We start from the raw sequence: 24,608 nt of genomic DNA on the forward strand, positions 1-24,608 counted from the left end.
CAGAAGGGCTCTCAACATCGTCAAAGACAATACCCACCCAAACTCACACCTGTTCGACCTGATGCCCTCTGGCAGGCGCTACAGGTGCATCAAATCAAGGACCAATAGACTGAGAAACAGTTTCTTTCCGAGAGCCATCTCCATTCTGAACTCTCACACACACGAGAACACCCTTACCTTGCAGAACAGCATTGTGATGTGTTTTTATATACACTATTCAGTACTAAATTCCATTGCACTCTCTTATTTATTTATCTAATTTATATATTTGTCTGTATTATTGTTGTATTGCACTGGAGAGGGGAGCCCTCTAATCTCGTTGCACACTTGAGTACAATGACAATAAAGGGATTTCTAATTTCTAATTTCTAATTTCTAATTTCTTCACCCATGACACTCACTCTCTTCGCCCTACGACGCGCTCTTCACGCCAAACTCTCTCTCCCCCCAGCTCTTCAAGGTCACCCAAGAGAACAAAGTCTTGAGGGCGTTTTGGCTCCCAAATTTCATTTTAATGAACTTTTGGTGGTTTGTGATTTATCTCCGACTGTGGAGTGGCCACTAGCTTGAGTACTGGTACCTCACCCACCACCACGCACGTGGCAGGTGAAGCTGTGAAAATGCGGCTTATGTGAGTGCACCCTGAGGCCACGACCCCGTTCCGCTCCATCCTTGATCGCACACCTTGATCACGTAAAACCCCACCAAGCTTTGCCTGTCCAATTGTCACGTTTGTTCTTCTTTGGATGCTACTTTTCTCTTTTTTTTTTCTTCTCTTCCCACCTGCTCAACACACGAGACCCTACTGAACAGACGTAAGTGACGACATATGCGGCTCCCTTGGCTTTTAGTGGCGCATACAAATTTGTAAGTCAACACTAGCAAACTTTGTGTATTCCATAAAGTCACACACTGTCGCAACAGTCATCACTACACCTTCTTACAGAATCAGAAATCAGAATCAGAATCAGAAATCCCTTTATTGTCATTGTACTCAAGTGTGCAACGAGATTAGAGAGCTCCCCTCTCCAGTGCAATACAACAATAATTCAGATAAATATATAAATTAGATAAATAAGAGAATAGTTAGTGCAATGGAAAATAATACTGAATAGGGTATATAAAAACACATCACGTTGCTGTTCTGCAAGGTACGGGTGGTCGTGTGTGTGTGTGTGTGAGTTTAGAATGGAGATGGCTCTTGGGAAGAAACTGTTTCTCAGTCTATTGGTCCTTGATTTGATGCACTTGTAGCGCCTGCCAGAGGGCATCAGGTCGAACAGGTGTGAGTTTGGGTGGGTATTGTCTTTGACGATGTTGAGAGCCCTTCTGAGGCACCGGGCGGTGAAGATGTCCGACAGTGAGGGGAGAGGGCAGCCAATAATCCTTTGCGCTGTTTTGACTGTCCTCTGGAGCCTCACTCTGTCCGCCTCAGTGCAGCCGCTGTACCAGGTGGAGACACAGTACGTCAGCAGGCTCTCGATGGACGAGTGGTAGAAGGCCAGCAGCAGCTTCCTGTCCAGGTAGAATTTCCTGGGGACTCTCAGGAAGTGCAGACGCTGGTGGACCTTCTTTACCACTGCTGTGGTGTTGTGTGTCCAAGAAAGGTCATCGGAGATCTGTACTCCCAGGAACTTGAACGTATGGACCCTCTCCACACACACGCCTTCGATGCAGAGGGGGGGCGGCACCGTCTTGTTCCTCCTGAAGTCGATGACGATCTCCTTTGTTTTTGCAATGTTGAGTTGCAGTCTGTTGTCCTCGCACCAAGCCGTCAGTCTCTGGACCTCCTCTCTGTAGGCTGTCTCGTCACCTTCCGAGATCAGGCCGACCACTGTCGTGTCGTCAGCAAACTTGACGATGGTGTTGTTGCCGTGGGCCGGGCTGCAGTCGTAGGTGTAGAGGGCGTATAGGAGAGGGCTCAGCACGCATCCTTGAGGGGAACCAGTGCTCAGCGTACGGGTGGAGGACGTGTAGGGGCCGAGCAACACAGTCTGGGGTCTGTTGGTCAGAAAGTCCTTAATCCAGATGCGTGTGAGGGCAGGGAGGCCGAGAATGTCCAGTTTGGCGACGAGGATGTCCGGCATGATTGTGTTGAATGCCGAGCTGTAGTCCACAAAGAGCATCCTTGCATAGCTCTGCTGTTGTTCCAGGTGGCCCAGCACAACATGCAGAGCAGTGTCGATGGCGTCCTCAGTGGATCTGTTAGCCCGGTATGCAAACTGGTAGGGGTCCAGAGTGGGAGGAAGGCAGTCCCTGATGTGCTGGAGAACCAGCCTCTCGAAGCACTTCATGATGACTGGTGTGAGAGCAACAGGACGGTAGTCATTCAGGTGGACGGCGGGTGACTTGTTGGGGACAGGAATAATGGTGGACGTTTTAAAGCAGGAGGGGATGACTGCTTGAGCCAGGGAGCGTTTGAAGACCCTGCAGAAAACATGTGACAGTTGGTGGGCACATGCTCTGAGGACCTTGCCTGGTATTCCGTCGGGTCCAGTAGCTTTCCTGGGGTTGATAGCCAGGAGCGCGCGCCTCACATCGTGTTCCTCTACGGTGAGTGGGGGGGAGTTGAGGCATGAAGTGCGGGGGTGTGACGGTTGGGGCGAGTCAAAGCGAGCGAAAAAGCAGTTAAGCTCCTCTGCCAGCGATGCACTCGGGTCTACAGAGGTCGTGCTGCTGCCTCGGAAGTTGGTGATGCTCCGTAGACCCTGCCACACCTCCCGTGGTCTGTTGCTGGCAAGGTGGGCCTCCAGCCTCCTCTTGTAGTTTGCCTTGGCTAGCTTGATGCCTTTGCTCAGGTCAGCACGAGCCACCCTATACTGGGCTTTGTCGCCTGACCTGAAGGCAGCGTCACGGGCCTTGAGGAGAGAGCAGACCTGGCTGGACATCCAGGGCTTCGCATTTGGGAAGGTCCGTATGGTCCTGTGTAGGGACACAGTTTCCATACAGAACTTGATGTAGTCCAGTACACAATGCGTGTAGACATCAAGGTCCTGATGATCAAAGAGGTCCCAGTTTGTACGCTCATCTATTAGATGTCCCATTTTGTCCTTCACCGCTTATTCATTTCCGATTTTTGATTTTGCTTCTTCATTCATTCAGGCTTGCAGTAGAATAGGATTTTGTCGTGTCTTGTATGTCCAATAGCTGTACTAGTAAATAAACTTCGTCCATATACAAAAGGACCTCTTTATTGGAAAAAGAACTCCCCACTCATTTTATTGTAACCCCCTTCAGACTTAAAGAGGTTTTTCGTCAATTATCCTCCAAACCATATAAAATTATTTGACGTGGTGCCACTAGGCGAGCAGGAGTAATGCAGGCATTTCTCCGGTTCGTGATCAGATGTACACTCACAAGAGTGACCCAATAGTTGTTACACGTTCTATCTCAAATAATAGCGTTGGACTCACAGGCTTACAGATTTTGTGTAGGGTCGAGCATCCTCATCCGAGAGTAATCTCAAAAAACTAACTGCGCTATTGAATTTAGATGAAACCCAACATAAAAGCACACAGGAATGTTGAGCATAAGTGTTTTGTTCGCTGGTACTTGAATTATTATTTACAATTATCATGACTAACTGAGATGTTGATGTGTACAACTCTCAAGCTATGGCACAACAGTCATCTGAAAATAGTTGGGCTCACTAGTTTTTTCCCACCTCTTCTATTGCATATACCCCATTGACAAGACAATGTACTCAGGTTTTTAATTTCTCCTCACAAGAAAAGAATTTAAATCCTTACAATTTTGATTCATACTCACAAGAAAAAATTCAAACGCACAATGTTGATTTGAACTCACAGGGATTGTTAATCACTCATCTTTTTGACAGCAATTTACACCATACTTAATCATCTTGAACTTTTTTTCAGAAAATCGGGACGCTATATTATTTGGCCTTTTATTTACTATACACACTGACTGCGCACCAAAGCATCCCATTCAATCTGATGAAGACGAATGCGTGACACTGTCCGAAGGTAGGTGTACCAGGATTGTGGCATTGTATATATATATTTTTTTAAATTAAGCTTTACTTTTTGCCAAAGTTGCATAAAAATAATTTGAGCAAAGGCTGTGAGTTCAGCTTTAATTTGTAAAAATTATTTTTTTTTTTAAAACTTGAAAATGTGAGAAAGGAAGCTGTGAATCATGCCACCAATACCCAAATATAACTATTAAGACTAACCTAGAATCCTTAAAAACAAAAACATAATGTCTGTTTGAGTGGTAACCTGTTTCAATTTTTTGACTTCCAGTTCCATTTCCACCTCCCGAGGCTTGGTATTGTGCTCAGAAAGGCCCTTGCATTTTCCTGGCTGCTCCATTTCCATCCGAAACAGCTGCAAGTATTCCAGCTCTCTGTGGAGATCATCGATCAGCTGTAGGTGGAATTAAGATTGGGTTAAATTCCTGAAATGTCCGTAGCGAAATTTTCTATTAGATGAACGCATACCTCTTGCATGGCCTCCTTTTCCTTATGAAATTCACGGCGATTATGCCAAAGTTTGTCAATAATTTTCCTATAGAGGTCCATTTCGTCTTTTAGCCTGAGGCTTGTGTCCTCCAGTTTGTCCATCTTCCTCTGTTTCTCCTAAAAATTTAGGCCAAATCAAATCACTGTCCAAATCAACAATGGGAATTTGAAGATGTAACAATATTGCATCAATCAATCAATCAAAACAATTTAAGTATTGAGTGTAGTGTTTGGGGAATAGTACATTTTGATATTATGACCAAGTATGAAAAAAGGATGAAAATCCATTTTATGCTCATATTCAGTCAAAAGCTTTAAAAACTAATTACACTTTCTCGGGCATATTGATAAAAACTATATATACTGAAATTACCGTATTTTTCCAATACCATAGGGTGCACCTAAAATTTTGCGACCCAAAATTTCTCCAAAATGGACAAGGCGCGTTATGTGTGGGCCGATTTCCAAATCTGTACATGTTGTGTGACTTTCATGACCACTTCGATGGACTGACTGGGAGTATTACACAGCGTGTTAGCACCCTCTGTTAGGGAAGCTCTGAGGCAAGAGTCAGTTGACAACAGACCAGTTACGTGTACGTACGTGTGGGAGAAAGCTGGATAAAAGGGCCGCTTTCCACAATGCCGCAGTCTGTCTTATTGCAGACGTTATTGCAAGCAAGAAACATCACAGGTTAGATTAACCGTTACACAATAGATGCTGCCCAAAAATAAATAAATAAATAAAAAAAACAGACGCTGCCTGGCTGGCGTGATTGATGGAGAACTTGCCCTGCTGTTCATTTTGGATACAGAAGACGAGAACTTTAATAATCATAATAACAATAATAAGACATTTTATTTAGAAGCACCTTTTAGGACACTCAGGGATGCTGTACAGAATAAAAGTACAAGAGTAAAAACACATAAGGGTCAAAACAGTAACACGTAAAAACAAACTGGATAAAATACATTATGAGTGGACGAGGGACATATCTGAATTAGGGAGAGTAGTTGAGGCGGAACAGATGGGTTTTGAGTTTTGTTTTAAAGACGGGGAGGGCGGTACATTTACAGAGGTCAGGTGGGAGAGAGTTCAAGAGCTGGGGAGCAGAGTTGCTGAAGGCTCTGTCCCCCATGGTGCAGAGCCAAGCAGGAGGTACAGTGAGGAGGATGGAGGATGAAGACTGGAGGACGTGAGATGGAGTGGCAATATGCAGGAAGTCAGAAAGGTAGGGAGGGGCTAGGTTGTCAATAGATTCAAAAGTATGTAGAAGAATTTTGTAAATGATTCGCTGGTTAACTGGAAGCCAGTGGAGCTGCTGTAGGATCGGGGTGATGTGATGGGAAGGTCTTCTGGTGATGGGCCAGGTGGCAGAGTTTTGAACAAGCTGAAGTTTATGGAGGGCCTCTCCCAGAGGGAAATACAGCAATCGAGGCGGGAGGTGACAAGGCTGTAGCTGAAAGTGGCTGAGGTGTGGGGCATGAGGGAGGGGCAGAGACGGCAGATATCACGCTGGTGGAAATAACATGATCGGGTTATGTTGTTGATGTGGGATTGGAATGAAAGAGTACTGTCAAGAATGACACCAACACTCTTGACCTGAGGGGAAGGGAAGACCAAGGTGGAATCAATGAAGAGTGAAAAACTGTCAACTTCAGATAGGGTGGATTTGGTGCCAATTGGAGGGGGATTCAGTTTTATTGCCGTTTAATTTTAAGAAGTTAGAGTTGAACCAGGATTTTATTTCAGAAAGGCAGGAGGAGAGGAATGGAGCTGAGAGTGGGGAATTTGGTTTGCTGAAGAGGTAGAGCTTGGTGACATCTGCAAAGCAGTGGAAATGAATGTTAAAGGATATGGCCAAGGGGGAGGAGGTAAGTGATAAAGAGGAGGGACCCCAGGACAGAGCCCTAAGTAGTGACGGAGAGGAGACTGAAGTGAAGTACCTGAAGTGGATGAACTGGAAGTAGGTAGCCTGTTGAGGTAGGAGTTTAACCAGTGTAGCGAAGCGTGCTAAGGAGGATGGGGTGGGAAATGGTTTAAAAGGCTGCACTCAAGTCAAAGAGGATTAGGATGGAAAGTGAACCGGTATCAGCCACAGTGAGAAGATTGTTGGTGATTTTGATGAGAAAGGTTTTGGTACTGTGGTGGGGACAGAAACCAGATTGAAAGGGCTCGTACAGGCAGTTGTGGGTGAGATGGGCATGGAGTTGAGAAGAAACTATTTAGATCTTGGAGAAAGAAGGTAAGGTAAATGTAGCCGTAAGTGGGCACAAGCCAGTATCTTTTTATGCCGGTCCCAAGCCCGGTTAAATACAGGGGGTTGTGTCAAGAAGGGCATCCGACGTAAAACCTTGGCCAAATCAAACATATGACTTCCATACCGGATCGGTCAAGGCCTGGGTTAACAACGACCGCCACCGGTGCTGCTGACCTACAGGGTGCTAGTGGAAATTGGACTACTGTTGGTCGAAGAAGGAGAGAGGAAGAACGAGAAGGAACACTAAGAGTCTAGGACTGAGAGTAGTGACTTTGAATGTGGGAACTACGACGAGGAAAGGTAGAGAGCTGGTTGACATGATGCAGAGGAGGAAAGTGGACATATTTTGTATTTAGGAGACCAGTTGGAAAGGGAGCAAAGCTAGAAGTTTAGGAGCAGGGTTCAATTTGTTCTATCATGGTATTGAGAGGAAGACAAATGGAGTAGTGGTTATCATGAAAGAGGAGTTTGTTAGGACTGTCCTGAAAGTAAAAAGAGTGTCAGATAGAGTGATGAGCCTGAAGCTAGGAATTGAAGGTGTGATGATCAATGTTGTTAGTGGGTATACTCCACAGGTAGGTTGTAAGCTGAAGGAGAAGGAGAACTTTTGGTTGGACCTTGATGAAATGATTAAGATAAGATAAGATAAGATGTCCTTTAACAGTCCCACAATGGGGAAATTTGCAGTGTTACATCAGCAAAGATATAGATTACACGGAGGCGGCGGCGTAATGTAGCCGTTAATGTATAACATTAGCAGCAGACATTCATAAAAAGCATGCGAATATACACAATAAACACGAATACAGTGAAACCCCAGTTATCGCGAAAACTGAAAAAATGCTTAAAAAAACCTATACAGGTATACAGTATACCCCCTGTATACAGTACACCATATAGAATACGGGTAGAGAGAGAGAGAGAGAGTGAAATTCATGTTATAACAAAAAAAAACTTATTATTTTTTTTATTCCCCAGCCATTATTTTTGTATTTATTCAATTACTTCTTTTTGTATTTATTTGATTACTTCGACTTTTACCTGCTGGTACGCCGTCCGGTGTGCCCTGTGAAATGAAAGGTGGCATTCTTCATTTATTTATTTATTCATTCATAACTGACAGCCTCGCGCTCCGCTCGTGCCCGGGCGGAAGAGGTGCTCCTCTTCAGCTTAATTGTCACGCACGCCGGACCTACTCCCCCGAAGCGTGTCTCCGTTCGGTTGAACTTGGTTTCATTTCGCCCCGCTCGTGCCCCGGGCGGAAGGTGCTCCTCTTCGGCGTAATTGCCACGCACGCCGGCCGGCCTCCTCCGGAGCTCTCGTGCGGTCCCGAACGGAGCAAAATGTCGCCCCGCTCGTGCCCGGGCGGAAGGTGCTCCTCTTCGGCTTAACTGCCACGCACGCCGGCCGGAGCTCTGGTACGGTCCGAACCGCACGAAACGTTGCCCCCGATCGTGCCCGGGGGAACGTGCTCTTCTTCGTCCACTCTCCTCTTCGCCCACGCTCTTCTTCGGCGCACGCCGGCCATCTAACCGCTCCAGCGCCCCGTCGTGCCGCTCGGCGAAACTACAATGCCCCCGCGGAGCGGAGCGAATGGAGAGCCCCGATCGTGCCCGGGCAAAAAAGTTTTTAATTTTTGAATATTTTTTAAACCCGCGAAGCACTGAACCCGCGAAAGGTGAACCACGAAGTAGCGGGGTTTCACTGTATACATAAATCCCCATGTATATACACACTTACATCCCACAACATATACAAGTGTAAGGAAACACTCCTAATGTCTGTCCATGGTACAGAGAGGAAATGAATACAAATGCTGCAATGACAAAAGTACTGCAATGATAAAAGTACTGCAATGTTAAGAATACTGTAATGATAAAAGTACAGCAATGATAGAAATACTGCAATGATGAGAATACTGCAGTGGTAATCAAAATACATCATTGGTCAATATTTAAGTACACCATTGGATACAGTAGTGCAGTAGTAGTGTATATTGCATCCTAGGACTGCACAATTGATTAATGCCCGCCCGTTTGAAGGCTCGACCCAATGTTCTTGTTAAAAGTCTGACAGCAGCCGGCAGAAAGGAGCGGCAAAATCTCCCCTTCACACAGCGAGGGTGTAACAGTCTATCACTGAAGGAGCTGTGGATTGATGTAAGAGTGTCATTGAGGGGATGGGCTGGGTTGTCCAGCATTGATGACAGTTTCGCTGTCATCCTCCTGCCCTCCACTGAGTCCACAGAGTCCAGGGAGCAGCCCAGGACAGAGTTGGCCCTCCTCACCAGTTTGTCCAGCCTCTTTTTGTCCCGGCCCGAGATGCCTCCTTCCCAGGTGACCACTCCATAGAAAATGACAGATGAAACCACCGAATCATAGAAGTTCCTGAGGAGTGACCTCTGAACGCCAAAGGACCTCAGCATCCTGAGTAGGAAGAGTCTGCTCTGACCCTTCCTATAAAGAGCGTCTATGTTGTCGCTCCAGTCCAGTTTCAGATGAACACCTACTTGTAAGTTGAGACCCTCTCAACGTCTGTTCCCTGGATATTCACTAGTGCAGGTGGAGAGTGCCAACGTTTGCAGAAATCCACCACCAGCTCTTTGGATTTCCCAGAGTTTATATGGAGGCGGTTCTGTTGAGAACAGTCCACAAAACCCTGAGTGAGTTCTCTGTACTCCCGATTGTCTCCGCCAGTGATGAGGCCGACAATCGCAGAGTCATCAGAGAACTTCTGCAGGTGACAGGTAGGGGAATTGTATTTGTAGTCCGAGGTGTAGAGGGTGAACAGGAAGGGAGCCAGAACAATTCCCTGCGGCGCTCCCATGCTGCAGAGGAGCATGTCAGACACACAGTTCTGTGTTCTTAAGTACTGTGGCCAGTTTGTGAGGTAGTCGTGAATCCATGTGATGAGGTGGTGGGCCACTCCCGCATGCTCCAGCTTGTCTCCCAATTGGGTGGGCTGGATAGTGTTGAAAGCACTGGAGAAATCAAAGAACATGATCCTCACAGTGCTCCCCGCTCCAGGTGGGAGAGTTAAGTGTGGCACAGGTAGATGATGGCATCATCCACACTGATGCCAGGCTGGTATGCGAACTGGAGTGGGTCCATCGAAGAGCTCAACAGGGGGCGCAGATGGACGAGGATCAGTCTCTCCTCGGCCTTCATCAGATGAGACGTCAGTGCCACTGGTCTGAAGTTGTTGAGCTCCTTCGGGTGGGGGGTCTTTGTAACCAGAACCAGGCAGGATGTTTTCCACAGCTGGGGGACTCTGCCCGGCTTCAGGCTCAGGTTAAACCTGTGCTGGACGATTCCACACAGCTGGTCCACGGAGGATTTGAGGAGCTGGTTGCTAATCCCATCTGGACCCGGTGCCTTCCTCGCCTTCATCTTCCTCAGCTGGTTCTTCACCTGAGATGTTGTGAGGAACAAGGCTGAGCAGGAGGAAGTGGTGGTTGTCTGATGTGACTGGGAACTGAAGACTGTGGGGGGAGGAGGGGAGAGGGTGTCGTTCGCAGCAGCACGAGGGGTTGGCGGGCTGCAGCAGGGGAGACTGAGCGGGGGCAGGCATCTGATCGAACCTATTGAAAAATAGGTTCAACTCATTTTCCCACTGAAAGTCCCCCCCCTTCTAGGTCTTTGGTTGTCCGTGGCCCGAGATGGTCTTCAGGCCCCTTCAGTCATCCCTGGCATTATTATGTTGCACCTGTTCCTCCATCCGCATCCTGTAGGACTTTTTCCCCTATCTGATCCTCCTCCTCAGCTGAGGTTGCACTCTTTTCAGCTCATCCTTGTCGCCTGACACAAAAGGCCTCTTTTTCTCCTTCAGGAGAGCTTTAATGTCCGGTGTGATCCAGGGTTTGTTTTTGGAGATACATCTTACTGTCCTGGTGGGTATGGTGCTCTCCATGCAGAAATTAATATAATCAGTAATTGTGTCTGTTAGGCAATTAATGCCCTCCCCGTGGGCTTCGCTGAATACTTCCCACACAGTTGTGTTGAAACAGTCCTTTAAGTCCTCTTCGGCTTCTCTGGACCCTCTCTGAACTGTGCGTGTCACAGCTGGCTGCCTGCGAACCAAAGGTTTGTGCACAGGTTTGGTAAACAGGAGAGGAACGCAGAAGGACAGATGGTGGTTGACTTTGCAAAAAGGATGGAAATGGCTGTTGTGAATACTTTCTTCCAAAAGAGGCAGGAACATAGGGTGATCTACAATAGTGGAGGTAGGGGTACACAGGTAGACTACATCTTGTGTAGACGGTGTGATCTGAAGGAGATCAGCGGCTGCAAAGTAGTGGTAGGTGAGTGTGTAGCCAGACAGCATAGGATGGTAGGATGACTCAGGTGGTAAAAACGACAAAGAGGGCAAAGGCAGAGCAGAGGACAAAATGGTGGAAGTTGAAAGGGGAAGAGTGTTGTATGACCTTCAGGAAGGAATTGAGACGGGCTCTTGATGGTCAGGAGGAGCTCCCAAATGACTTGACAACTACAGCAAATGTGATCAGGTAGCGAAAGTCCTTGGTGTGTCATCTGGAAGGAAAGGAGATAAGGAGACTTGGTGGTGGAATGAGGGGGTGCAGAAATGGATCCAGAGAAAGAGGTTAGCGAAGAGGTGGTGGGACAGTGAGAGGACTGAAGAAAGTAGACAGTAATAAAGGGACATGCAGCAGCAAGTGAAAGTGGAAGTGGCAAAGGTCAAACAAGGGGCTTACGATGACTTGTATGCGAGGTTGGACAGTAAGGAGGGAGAGACCGATCTATACAGGTTGGCAAGGCAGAGAGACAGAGATGGGAAGGAGGTGCAGCAGGTTAGGGTAATAAAGGATAGGGATGGAAGTGTGTTGACAGATGCCAGTAGTGTGATTGGAAGATGGAAAGAGTACTTTGAAGAGTTGCTGAATGAGGAAAATGAGAGAGAACAAAGAGAAGAAGAGGCAACTGCTGTGACCCAGGAAGTAGCAAAGATCAGTAAGGATGAAGTGAGAAGAGCATTAAAGAGGATGAAGAGTGGAAAGGCACTCAGCCCTGATCATATACCCGTGGAGGTATGGAAGTGTCTAGGAGAGATAGCAGTAGAATATCTGACTGGGCTGTTCAACAGGATCTTAGACAGTGAGAAGATGCCTGAGGAATGGATGAGAAGTGTGCTGGTGCCCATTTTTAAAAACAAGGGAGATGTGCAGATCTGTGGCAACTACAGAGGAATAAAGCTGATGAGCCACACAATGCAGCTGTGGGAAAGAGTGGTGGAATCTAGACTGAGGGCAGAGGTGAACATCTGTGAGCAGCAGTATGGCTTTATTCCAAAAAAGAGTGGCACGGTTGCCGATTGGTTAGCACGATGGCCTCACAGTGAGAGACAGCATCGGGCGTGGGTTCGATCCTGGCTCCGGCCATCCTGTGTGGAGTTTGCATGTTCTCCCCGTGCTTGAGTGGGTTTCCTCCGGGTACTCCGGTTTCCTCCCACATTCCAAAAACATGCATGGCAGGTCGATTGAACACTCTAAATTGCCCCTAGGTATGAGTGTGAGCGCGGATTGTTGTTCGTCTCTGTGTGCCCTGCAATTGGCAGGCGCTACAGATGCATCAAATCAAGGACCAATAGACTGAGAAACAGTTTCTTTCCGAGAGCCATCTCCATACTGAACTCTCACACACACACACGAGACCACCCTAACCTCGCAAAACAGCATTGTGATGTGTTTCTATATGCCCTATTCAGTACTGAATTCCATTGCACTGTCTTCTTTATTTATCTAATTTATATATTTGTCTGTATTATTGTTGTATTGCACTGGAGAGGGGAGCCCTCTAATCTCGTTGCACACTTGAGTACAATGACAATAAAGGGATTTCTATTCTATTCTATTCTATTGACTGGCAACCAGTTGAGGGTGTCCCCCGCCTACTGCCTGAAGATGTCTGGGATAGGCTCCAGCACCCCCTAGTGGGGAGAAGCGGTACAGAAGATGGATGGATGGATGGATGGAGTACAAAAGATGCAATATCTGCTTTAAGGATGCTGATAGAGAAGTACAGAGAAGGTCAAAAGGAGCTGCACTGTGTCTTTGTAGATCTGGAGAAAGCTTATGACAGAGTGCCCAGAGAGGAACTGTGGTTCTGTATGAGCTAGTCAGGAGTAGTAGAGAAGTATTTTCAAGTGGTGCAGGACATGTATGAGGACTGTAAGACAGTGGTGAGGTGTACTGTAGGTGTGGCGGAGGAGTTCAAGGCGGAGGTGGGACTATATCAGGGATCAGCTTTGAGGGATGACAGACGAGGTTAGACAGGAATCTCCATGGACCGTCATGTCTGCAGATGGCATTGTGATATGTAGTGAGAGCAGGAACAGGTGGAGGAGAAGCTGGAGGCATGGAGGTTTGACTTGGAAAGGAGGGGAATGAAGATTAGCGGTGGCAAGACGGAGTATCTGTGTGTAAATGAGAGGGACCCAAGAGGAAGCGTGAGCTTACCGGGAGAAGAGACCAAGAAGGTGGAGGATTTAAGTATCTAGGGTCAACAGTCCAGAGCAATGGAGAGTGGAAAAGAAGTGAAGAAGCGTGTGCAGGCTGGCTGGAACGGGTGGAGAAAAGTATCAGGCATGATGTGCGATAGAAGAGTTTCAGCTAAAATGAAAGGAAAGATTTATAGAACTGTGTTGAGATCATAATAATAATAATAATAATAATAATATTCCCTTTATTAGTCCCACAATGGGGAAATTCGAGATTCGAACCCAGGCCTCCTGGGGAGACTGGGTCCTGAACGCGGCGCCTTAGACCACTCGGCCATCCTGGCAGATCCGTGATGTTGTCTGGTCTGGAGACAGTGCCACTGAAGAAAAGACAGGAGGCAGAGCTGGACATGGCAGAGAGGAAGATACTGAGGTTCTCTTTGGGAGTGACCAAAATGGATAGGATCAGGAATGAGTACATCAGAGGGACAGCACATATTAGGGGCTTTGGAGATAAAGTCAGAGAGGCTAGACTGAGATGGTTTGGACATGTCCAAAGAAGAGATAATGAGTATATTGGCAGAAGGATGCTGAGTTTCCAAGTGCCAGGCAAGAGGTCTAGAGCAAAACCAAAGAGGTTTATGGATGTAGTTAATGAGGACATGAAAGTCGTTGGGGTGAGAGCAGAGGATGCAGAGGACAGGGTTAGATGGAGACAACTGATTTGCTGTGGCAACCCCTGAAGGGAAAAGCCAAAAGGACAAGAAGAAGGCATGTCGGTAAATTTGGCCAGTCCATCAATCACCAGCAGCCGGGCCACTAGTTTGTCACCATCAGTTTGTCGTTATTTTATGCCCAACCAAACTGAAATCGTCAGTCTGTCATTGTTATTTTAACAGCACTTCTATCATCGCTAAATTACAGATCGTCACCACCAGTGAATTTCACCCGAATGTCTGTCTGAAAAAAAAGAACAGTCCAACAGATGAAAAAGCCAATTTGATTACTAGAGTTGTGTGCCGCGATTAAGAGCCCTTGCAATCCTGACCATGTTGGGTTACTGGCACAAAGGGAAGTAACCCTCGAAAATGTAAATATTTTTGTGTCTTAAGTCTGGGCATAGTTTTCTTAACATTGACCCAGCTTTAGACCCTCAAAAACAGTGTAATTTCTCTTCAATTAGAGCTTTCAATATCTTTTTAGCTTAACGTCTTTTGATGGAACACAGTTTTATCACGATCGGCTAAAATCTCTAGGAGCGATGAATTAAAATATGACCTATATAAAAGGCACTCAAAAATGGTGCCAATTTCCTAAGTAAATCAAAATGGACTTCCTGATAGGTTTAACATGTAGCCCTAAAAGAAAATTTTGTACATTGTGGGCTGTTACATATGCCTCCCAGATTTTGTAGATCTAGGTGAAACATACAACCGAGAATGTTTTGTTAAGAAGGAATTAGGAATTGATCGGGTCAGCCTGTGATATCAGTTAGCTATGATGTTAGTCATCTGATAGTCAGTAATGGTGTGTTAATTACAGACTGGTTGACTTCCGTCGTAACATGGCACTTAAATATTTCACAAATTATAAAACGTGAAAATAAAGGGGGATTCTTCTGTGCCAAATTGGAGGCGTGCTTATTGGGGTTGACAGGTCCAGTGATAAAAAAAAATGATGCTTCAGGGTTTGCAGGACGTGTCCACTCCTCCTTGGGCTTATCTACTGCTTACATCTGGAGTATGCCAGTAACTTCAAATACGCCTATGAATTTATCCATCCATCCATTATCTGGACCGCTTCTCCTCACCAGGGAGGTGCTGGAGCCTATCCCAGCTGTCATCAGACAGAAAGCGGGGGACATCCTGAACTAGTTGCCAGCCAATCGCAGCCTTTGAATTTATTTAATTTTTGTTTTTTATTTCGCACGTACCTTGTTTTGGCCTGTTATTTGAAATAAAGTAAATACGAATAACGTGTTAAGTATATTTAACACAAGTTATTGTTGTAAGTAAATATAAAGTAAATACAATAAAATTGAGGAAATACAATATAATAATGACTTGTAAATTCAACCTAACAATGTCATGTAAATTCAACGCGACGACATTCAATAAATTCAACGGAATGACGTTAAGAAATTCAACATTGCTGAGTAGATTCAACATAATAGCATTAAAGAAATTCAACACAACCATATAATGTAGTTAAAATTTAAGAATGTTTGCTGAAATTTAGTCGTCTAATATTCTTCTCATTCAAATAAAATTGTTGTGCGGGACCAGTTGACGTTACCTTGTCAATCAAATCAAACATTCTTTTGAGCGCATGAGCGATACATGTTTTGTGTTAATTGTATTTCTTTGTTCCTTGTTATGGTTGTTTCATTGTTTGCTAGTATGCTGTTCAGTTGATGTTTGGTGATAGTTTTGGTTTTGATGGAATACTGTGACAGTGTAGTGACTTGCCTTAATTGGCATTGTGTGATCGCTTATACATCTGCTTCCGTTTATTAAAGTCGCTGGAATTTGTTATTGACTCACAGTGTGTTTTAACACACACGCACAAGCACCCACATGTGTACACACGCACACCTACACCCACTCTTAAAATTAAAATAAAATAAAACTGTCACTTGTGTTAAAAAATAAATAACCCAAGTAAATACTACTCACCTGGTCCAGCTTCTCTGCCTGAGACTTGAGTCTTTGCACATTTGTCTTCATTTCTCCATTCTCTTCTTCTAATTGATGTATTCTGTGTATGTCAACAAATACAGGCCAATCCATTAAACTGAGTTATTAATTGAGTCAAACTGACTGAAACAAGCACATGGATACAAATAAAAATGCCTCACAACGATCATTGCATCCTCCGACTGTTACAGCCTCTGTTTATTCTTTTTGTCCTCTGCTGCATCTGTTATTGTCTGTCATACATGTCTTCATTTCCTACTCTACCCTATTCATATAAGGTCAACCAATGCGTTTGATTAATTTTCACCATGGTGTCCATAAAAACAGGCTTAAACACTTTCTTACTCTTCAGCATACTGTTTTTCTCCACTGTCTCTCTTTAAGAAAAAAAACCCAATAACATCACCATATTCTCACTATAGTAACGTGGAATACATGTCATACAATCAAAACAAATCTAAATTATTAGGTTAATTTCCTCTAGTCTTATAATGTCTTCTTTACAGTGATATTAATGTTGATGTTCCTTTTTACTATAACATCATTGGAAGGCCTCTTGGTGTCTCGTAATTATATGACTTCTGTCGAGTTGTGGCAAGCAGATTTCACAAGCAGCTGACGAAGACTGATAACACTGTGTAAAAGTTTAATGTCAAAAGATTAGATTTGTAATAGGGGTTTCAATCATTATTCAATTATTCCTCAATATCGATTGAAATTACGTTATGATGTTTATCCCCCAAATCAACAGGATCGACAATATTTATATTGTAAATAACTGATGTAAATGTGACCATTTGCGCATAATGTGATAAATTACACATCAAATAATGGAAATTGCATCTCTTATATGTAGCCCATCTTTTGAAATAAGCTTTACTATACAAAATTCCAACAATAAAACCAATGACCGCAGACTAAACTCGACTAAAAAATGGCATCGGTTTCTGTGCTATAAAAATAAAAAGGGAAAAATTGAGAATCAAATCAGGACTATAAAATCAAAAATCAATCGAGGATTTGAACAATCGTGACAGCCTTAATTTGCAGTGTTATGTCAGTCTGTTTTTAATACAGTGCAAAAACTCAGGAAAGATTTTTGTAGCATTAACCCCCCCCCCCCTCAAAAATGTACACATTGTTACAGTGTATGCATATGTAACCCAGTAGAGAAAACGCCATTTTATTTTGAAAAAACATTATTTTGTTAAGAGAAAGTGTACATCTCTCGTCTACTTGATTTCCTGTTGCGAGTGTCATTCATCTGATTATGACTTTCTGATTCGTCAAAGTCAAGTTGTCCCGCCTTCTCGAGACGCTATCTCGAGATTAGCTGTGTATATCGTTCTTTTACGCCTGGACGCCCAACTGAAAGGTTGCGTGACGATATCTAATGCTAATGTGCCGTTCGGTGAGTGAAATACTTATTGAAGTTGATATAAATGTGACCAATAATAAAATGTTAATTGGGAAATGTTTTATCTTAAGTGTGGATACCAGTGAGAACTGAGGGTCTGTGACAAATCGACCGTGTTCGTACTTGAACGTCGTCTTGGTGAGTCGCCATGCACTTGCTATGGACTGTCGTAAAAACGTTTATGTGAGGCTAACGCTAAGCTAACGTTAAGCTAATGCTAATCGCGAGTGGAAATGTACTGCTTGTTTACAGTGAAAGAGTTGATTTTACTTGTTTTAAGGTCTTTCTAAAGCAAGGTTTATGTTGACAAACAAATGTATAACTGCTCATTTTGATGTAATATGTGTTAAAAGTGAAATGTTGAATTGACTCAGTTATGTTTGTTATACAATTATTTCTTTATTGAAGTGATTGATATGTAAACCATAAAACATGGTTATTGAGAAATTGGACATATTGAGAAATGTGTTTATTGTTAGCTCATGAGTTCATTTCATGTGTTACAATGATAATTTGGAAAACATGCATGTAAATTAATAACTGTTATAAATGTGATATTTAGATGCAGTATTTATGATAATTGAAAACTATAGAGCTATAGCGACTGATGATACTGGAAACTGATAATAGACTTATTAGCTGCATACAATAATTTCATTATTGTTATGCAGGCTAGGTTTTTTGTCTTGGTATTAAACCAAGATCCGAAACTGAATGGATTCTCCTTTGATGGAGATGGCGAGCCTGAGCCCAGAACCACATCTGCGATAAAGGAACCACAGTCTTCACCAACTTCTTTGTGAACATCACGTGGTAACACACCTAATTACCACCACGACAAGACTTTTTTCCCCAAGACTACCGGAAAGAACATTGACTGACTTAAACAAAATATTACTGAGCTCAGTAGGACTTTGGGATTATTATTTCTAATTTTTGGGATTTGTGATTTATTTTATGTATATGATGCCGGCTGTGAATTTGTAAATAATTGTTTTGTTTTCCATGTTAATACAGTTATTGTTGTTGCTCATTTCTGCCTCCAGCTATTTCATTCACACACCTATCAATTATCACTATTGTAGCCTTCGAGAATCTAGAGTCTGGTCCAATTTATTAAATATCAAACTAACACTATCTTTAAGTAATCGGGGGTTACAGTAAGTTTTGGCGAGCCAGCCAGGAGTATTTTCTCGTAATACATAAGCTCGAATATATTTCCAAATGGATATTATTGAACAGCAATCTGTTAAAATTCCAAACTCGGTGATTGTCATTGGAATAGCTGGAGATGAGCAATGTGATGAGGTGGTGGAATTCCTTAAACAATATGGGTCAATTGCTAGAGCCATAAAAGTAGATGATGTTAACTCCAAGTATTGCGGTAGTGTAATTGTGGAATACAACTCAGGAGCCGCTGTCGACTCTATTGATCCTTTGCCATTTATGCATGTATCGGACAGCGGGGTTAGCTCGAAGATACAGTCTCTTGCGAGTGTTTATACACAAAGTATTGGGAAAAACACAACGAAAGCATATCTTAGTGATATTCAAAACCTTGCCAAGATGAGTGGTAGAGACTATGCAGAAGTCCTGAAAGACATGATGTCAGAGATAAACGATTCAATTAGAGATCTTCCAGAACCATTCGAACAAAATTATTTACCTGACAATCCGCCTGTAACTCTGTCAGTAGAACCACAGCCCTCGGTAGTTGAGAGTAACATTGGAGGTGCACGGCAGACCGTTACTAACCGATCACTTTGCAAGCCAACAATTTCAGAACAAGATTTAAATCCCCCAGAAGTTCAACGTGTTGTAGTTGAACACATAGTAAAAAGAGATGACTTTTCAGGGCCACAATTCTCACAGAAGCTTAGAGCTTTTTCAGGAAAGGATCCTCGTCCTAATTATGAGCCAGATTATGATACTTGGCGCTCTAGTGTAGAACTAGTCATGACTGATCCCTCAGTGTCGCAACAGCAACAGACCCGGAAAATCATTGAGAGTCTTCTACCCCCTGCTGCTGATGTCATAAAGCACCTGAACCTCAACAGCTCACCTGCTGAATACCTCCAGTTGTTGGATTCAGCATTCGGAACAGTACAAGATGGAGGAGAACTATTCGCTAAGTTTCTTGACACATATCAAGATACTGGAGAGAAGCCATCCTCATATTTGCAACGCCTACAAGGAGCTTTGACGCTCACTGTAAAACGGGGTGGTGCCGCTAGCGATGATTTTGAAAGACTGCTACTCACACAGTTTTGTCGAGGTTGTTGGGATAATTCCCTTTTAATAGACCTCCAGTTAAAACGAAAGAGAACAAATCCCCCAACGTTTGCTGACCTATTGTTCTTGTTGCGCACCGAAGAAGATCAACATGCTACCAAAACTATGCGAATGAGACAGCATCTGGGAAGTGCAAAGCAAAAGGTGACTTCTCATGTGCAAATAGCCGAACCCGTCACTGAAAATGATAGCAACATTGCTACTCTGAATTCAATTACAAAAGAACTTTCAAGCCAAGTTGCGGAAATCCAGAGTCAGCTGGTGAAACTAACTGCCAAAACACAGAAAAGAAACTCTCGAAATGCAAAGAATGTACCCGAACCGAAACAAGAGAAACTAAAACTGAAAGTGAATACAAAAGAACCCATTGGACAAACCAACAATACTCAAACGAAAGCACCTAAACCGTGGTATTGTTTCCAATGTGGTGAAGATGGCCACATAAAGCCAACCTGTGAAAATGAACCAAATGCCGCTTTAGTGGCAGAGAAGCGGAAAATTTTTAAAGAAAAACAAAGGAAGTGGGAAGCTGAAAACCCGTCAGCTGCTATTGCACATTTAAACTAAGTACAGTCTCTGTTGAGGGGCAAATGGAGACTGTTGCCAGACAATCACGTCCCACGAAAGAAAAGCACAACGCTAACCTTAAACAGTCTTTGGCTAAGCAGCAAAAATGCAGCTTGCCAAAAGGCCTAGTTGGTTCAAAATGTACCGCTACTGTTAGCATTTCAGGTGTTAATGTTAACTGTCTTCTTGATTCTGGATCACAAGTGACCACAGTCACAGAGTCGTTTTTCAAACAGAACCTTCCAGAACAAACCCTTTATCTACTCTATGACCTTTTAGAGGTAGAGGGCGCTGCAGGACAGCCTGTACCTTATTTAGGTTACATAGAAATGACTGTTACCTTTCCAAAAGATATTTTAGGGACAGTGATTGATATACCAACGTTAGCTCTAGTTGTTCCGGATATACACCCAAATAGTCAGACACCACTGTTAGTTGGAATGAATGTTCTTGATGTTCTTTATGAGATTTATTTAGACGTCAAGACTATTGAGCACCTACCTGTTCCTTATGGGTTCAGAGCACTTCTGAAGACTCTTGAAATCAGACACATACAACACAAAGATGGCAACATTGGGTTTGTCACCCTGGCAGGAAAAACAACTGCTGTTGTCCCAGCTGGTCGCTGTGTCGTCCTGGAGGGATCTGCTAATGTTCACTGCACATCAGTTGATTCATGCGCTATAATTGAACATCCAACTCAATCTTCCCTACCAGGTGGCCTTTGTGTGAAGAGTTGTCTGATAACTCTTTCTTCCCGAGCTCCATACAAAGTTCCTGTTGTGATCACCAACGAGACAGACCAAGATGTGACCATTCCATCTACCTGCGTGATCGGAGAGCTTGGAGCGTTCCGTTGTGTTGTCTCGCAGCATAATGTCACAAATTCGACAGAGCCACCCATGAACAAAGAGGCGTCTCTGACTTTCAACTTTGGAGATTCCCCAATACCCCAGAATTGGAAGGAGAGAATAACCAAACAACTCTCTGATATTCCAGAGGTATTTGCTCACCATGACCTTGATTTTGGGTGTACTAGTAAAGTGAAACACTCCATCAAACTTCTTGATCCAACTCCCTTTAAGCATCGTGCACGCCCCATTCACCCCCAAGATCTGGAAGCAGTCCGTAAACACCTTCAAGAACTGCTTTCTGCCGGTGTGATAAGAGAGTCACAGTCACCCTACTCCTCTCCGATTGTCGTGGTGAGGAAGCGGAACAATGACGTCCGTCTATGTATAGACTTCCGCAAACTTAACTTGCAAACAGTTAAGGACTCATATGCTCTTCCAAACCTGGAGGAGACCTTCTCAGCGCTTTCGGGATCCAAATGGTTTACAGTCCTTGATCTCAAATCTGGTTATTACCAGATTGAAGTTGAAGAAGCAGACAAAGAGAAAACCGCATTTGTCACTCCACTTGGGTTCTGGGAATTTAACCGGATGCCCCAAGGTGTAACCAACGCACCAAGCACCTTTCAACGATTAATGGAACGTTGTGTTGGTGACATGAACTTGAAGGAAGTACTTGTATTTTTGGATGATTTAATCATCTTTTCAAGTACTCTTGAGGAACATGAACGACGTCTCATGCGAGTACTTCAACGTCTGAAAGAGTATGGACTGAAATTATCATCCGAAAAATGCAAATTTTGCCAAACAACAGTGCGTTACCTTGGTCATGTAATCTCAGAGAATGGTGTTGAAACAGATCCCGAGAAGATTCAGGCCTTAAAAACCTGGCCAAGACCCACAAACCTCAAAGAGTTGAGGTCCTTTTTAGGATTTTCTGGCTACTATAGACGTTTCATAAAGGGATACTCATCTATAGTGCGCCCACTTAATGACCTGACACGAGGATACCCACCATTCAGCAAAAAGTCCAAAGAAAAAGAATCAAATCATACCTATTATGATCCCAAACTGCCATTTGCCAGCCGATGGACACCTGACTGTCAAAGAGCTTTTGATTCCATCATTGAAAAGCTAACAACAACCCCGATCTTAGGTTTTGCAGACCCAAAGCTACCTTATTTGCTTCATACCGACGCCAGTACGACAGGCTTAGGAGCAGCACTCTATCAAGAGCAGGAAGGTCGGCTTCGGGCCATAGCATTTGCCAGTCGAGGGTTGTCCAGAAGTGAAGCACGCTATCCAGCTCATAAGTTAGAGTTTTTAGCGCTCAAGTGGTCAGTGACAGAAAAGTTTCACGATTATTTGTATGGTGGTAACTTTACTGTGGTGACGGATAGTAATCCACTCACATATATATTAACCTCTGCTAAATTAGATGCAACGGGATATAGATGGCTTGCTGCTTTGTCAAACTACAACTTTAAACTGCAGTATAGAGCAGGCAAACAGAATTGTGATGCTGATGGACTTTCCCGACGTCCTCATGGAGATCTTGTCAATGATGCACAGTCAAGGAAAGAGCAAGAACGAGTGAGCCAGTTTGTCGAACGTCATTTAGCCGACAACGACATGTCAGAGCTTGTTGATACAGAAGTTATGCAAGCAATTTGTCAGAACCATCTCATTAAAGCCAAGAACCCCAATAACTACGGTGATGTCACACTTGTGGAGACATTTACCATCTCAGCAAGTGCAATCCCTGACGCCTACAGTTCTGAAGAATTACATGGTCTGCCAACACTTCCTGCTTTGTCCACCTCTGAAATTAAAGACCGACAAAGAGCTGACTCAACGATCAGTCAAGTGATTGCGCAGATCGAATTTGGTCAAACACCCCCTCCAACCTCCCGGAGGGAATTACCGGATCTTCCTCTCTTACTCAGAGAACTAAATAAATTGGAATTGCATGACGACGTGTTATACAGAAAACGACGAGATGGAGACCAAGTGACTTATCAACTTGTTCTTCCTGAAGAACTCAGATCATCTGCACTTCAGAGTTTACACAATGATATGGGCCACTTGGGTATTGACAGAACCCTTGATCTGATCAGAAGCCGATTCTATTGGCCTCGGATGGCAACAGATGTTGAGCACAAAATAAAAACATGTGATCGCTGTATCCGTAGAAAGAGTCCTCCTGAGAGAGCAGCTCCTTTGGTCAACATCACCACCATGCGACCGTTAGAGTTGGTTTGCATGGATTTCCTCAGTCTAGAGCCGGACAGCAGTAACACAAGTAACATTCTTGTGATGACCGATCATTTTACTAAATTTGCCCTTGCAGTGCCCACACCAAATCAAAAGTCCAAAACCGTTGCCAAGTGCTTGTGGGACCAGTTTATTGTTCACTATGGCATACCTGAACGTCTTCATAGTGATCAGGGTCCTGATTTTGAGGCAAAACTTATCAAAGAATTGTGTGAAATTTCTGGCATAAAGAAGATACGGACTACTCCATACCATCCACGGGGTAATCCCGTTGAAAGATTTAATCGAACGTTACTCAGTATGCTGGGAACTCTTGAAGACAAACAAAAGTCCCATTGGAAAGAGTATGTTATGCCCTTGGTGCACGCATACAATTGCACGCGCAATGATGTGACAGGATATAGTCCATATGAATTGATGTTTGGTAGGAAACCCAGATTGCCAGTCGATCTTGCATTTGGACTACCCTTGAACAAAGATCAGAAGATATCCCATTCACAATACATTCAAAGTCTCAAAACACGACTGGAAGAAAGTTACAAGATAGCTTCAAGAAATGCACAAAAAGTAGCAGATAAAAACAAGGCCAGATTTGATCGTAAAATCTCTGTCTCTGAACTTGAAATCGGGGACAGGGTTTTGGTGAGGAACGTGCGACTGCGTGGTAAGCATAAGCTTGCAGATAAATGGGAAACTGACATTCATGTTGTTGTGAAACGAGCAGGGAACTTACCGGTTTACACAGTCAAACCAGAGTCGAAGCAAGGTCCTTTACGAACCCTACACAGAGACCTTTTGCTTCCGTGCAGTTTCCTTCCTGTTGCCACAGCAGACCGACCTGAACCGACACCCGTTAGTCGTCCAAAAACCCGCCTAACGACTGCAACAGAAATTCCTGATGCTGATGAATCTGATCTACCTGACAACGATGTTGTGATTCCATGGATTGATGATTCCCAATGCCAGGAGATTGCCAGATTTACCACTGTGCGTGACTATACGACAACCCCAGATGCAACAAAATCCTTGGATACAACACCAACATTGGACAGAAACTTTCCTGAAAACATTGGAACTGAGAACCTGGATAACGGAAATGGAGATGGGGATGAACCTTTGGAAAATGTTCCAGATGCTATCAACAGTGAAGTTGAAAGTGGAAATTCCCCTCTGACTCCTGACATACCTGAGGAATCCAAATCACCTGCAAGTACTCCTGTGGATTCAGTTGAGGAACAAACTATTGACTTATCCAAGAAACTGGACTATGATGATCCTGTGACCACTCAACCATTGAGGCGATCAGAGAGAGATA

General features: G+C 44.0%; 1 protein-coding gene and 1 pseudogene across 2 annotated transcripts in view; one reads left to right on the forward strand and one right to left on the reverse strand.

The window, feature by feature from the left end:
* rab11fip4a (RAB11 family interacting protein 4 (class II) a) overlaps nt 1–24,608 on the reverse strand; it is a 70,772-nt gene that overhangs the window by 8,260 nt on the left and 37,904 nt on the right. For both annotated transcript variants that reach the window (XM_088317839.1, XM_088317840.1), the window contains exons 10-12: nt 15,872–15,953; nt 4,463–4,600; nt 4,242–4,388 (exon numbers count right to left, since the gene is read on the reverse strand). In XM_088317839.1, coding sequence (XP_088173965.1) covers nt 4,242–4,388; nt 4,463–4,600; nt 15,872–15,953 — 367 coding nt within the window. The remainder of the gene's footprint in view (nt 1–4,241; nt 4,389–4,462; nt 4,601–15,871; nt 15,954–24,608) is intronic.
* LOC148323061 (uncharacterized) lies at nt 11,078–13,256 on the forward strand (annotated as a pseudogene).

Source organism: Idiotropiscis lumnitzeri, chromosome 15, assembly GCF_059441095.1.
Source record: "Idiotropiscis lumnitzeri isolate Australia: NSW breed Sydney's pygmy pipehorse chromosome 15, RoL_Ilum_1.0, whole genome shotgun sequence".
In the NCBI taxonomy this organism is placed as follows: domain Eukaryota; kingdom Metazoa; phylum Chordata; class Actinopteri; order Syngnathiformes; family Syngnathidae; genus Idiotropiscis; species Idiotropiscis lumnitzeri.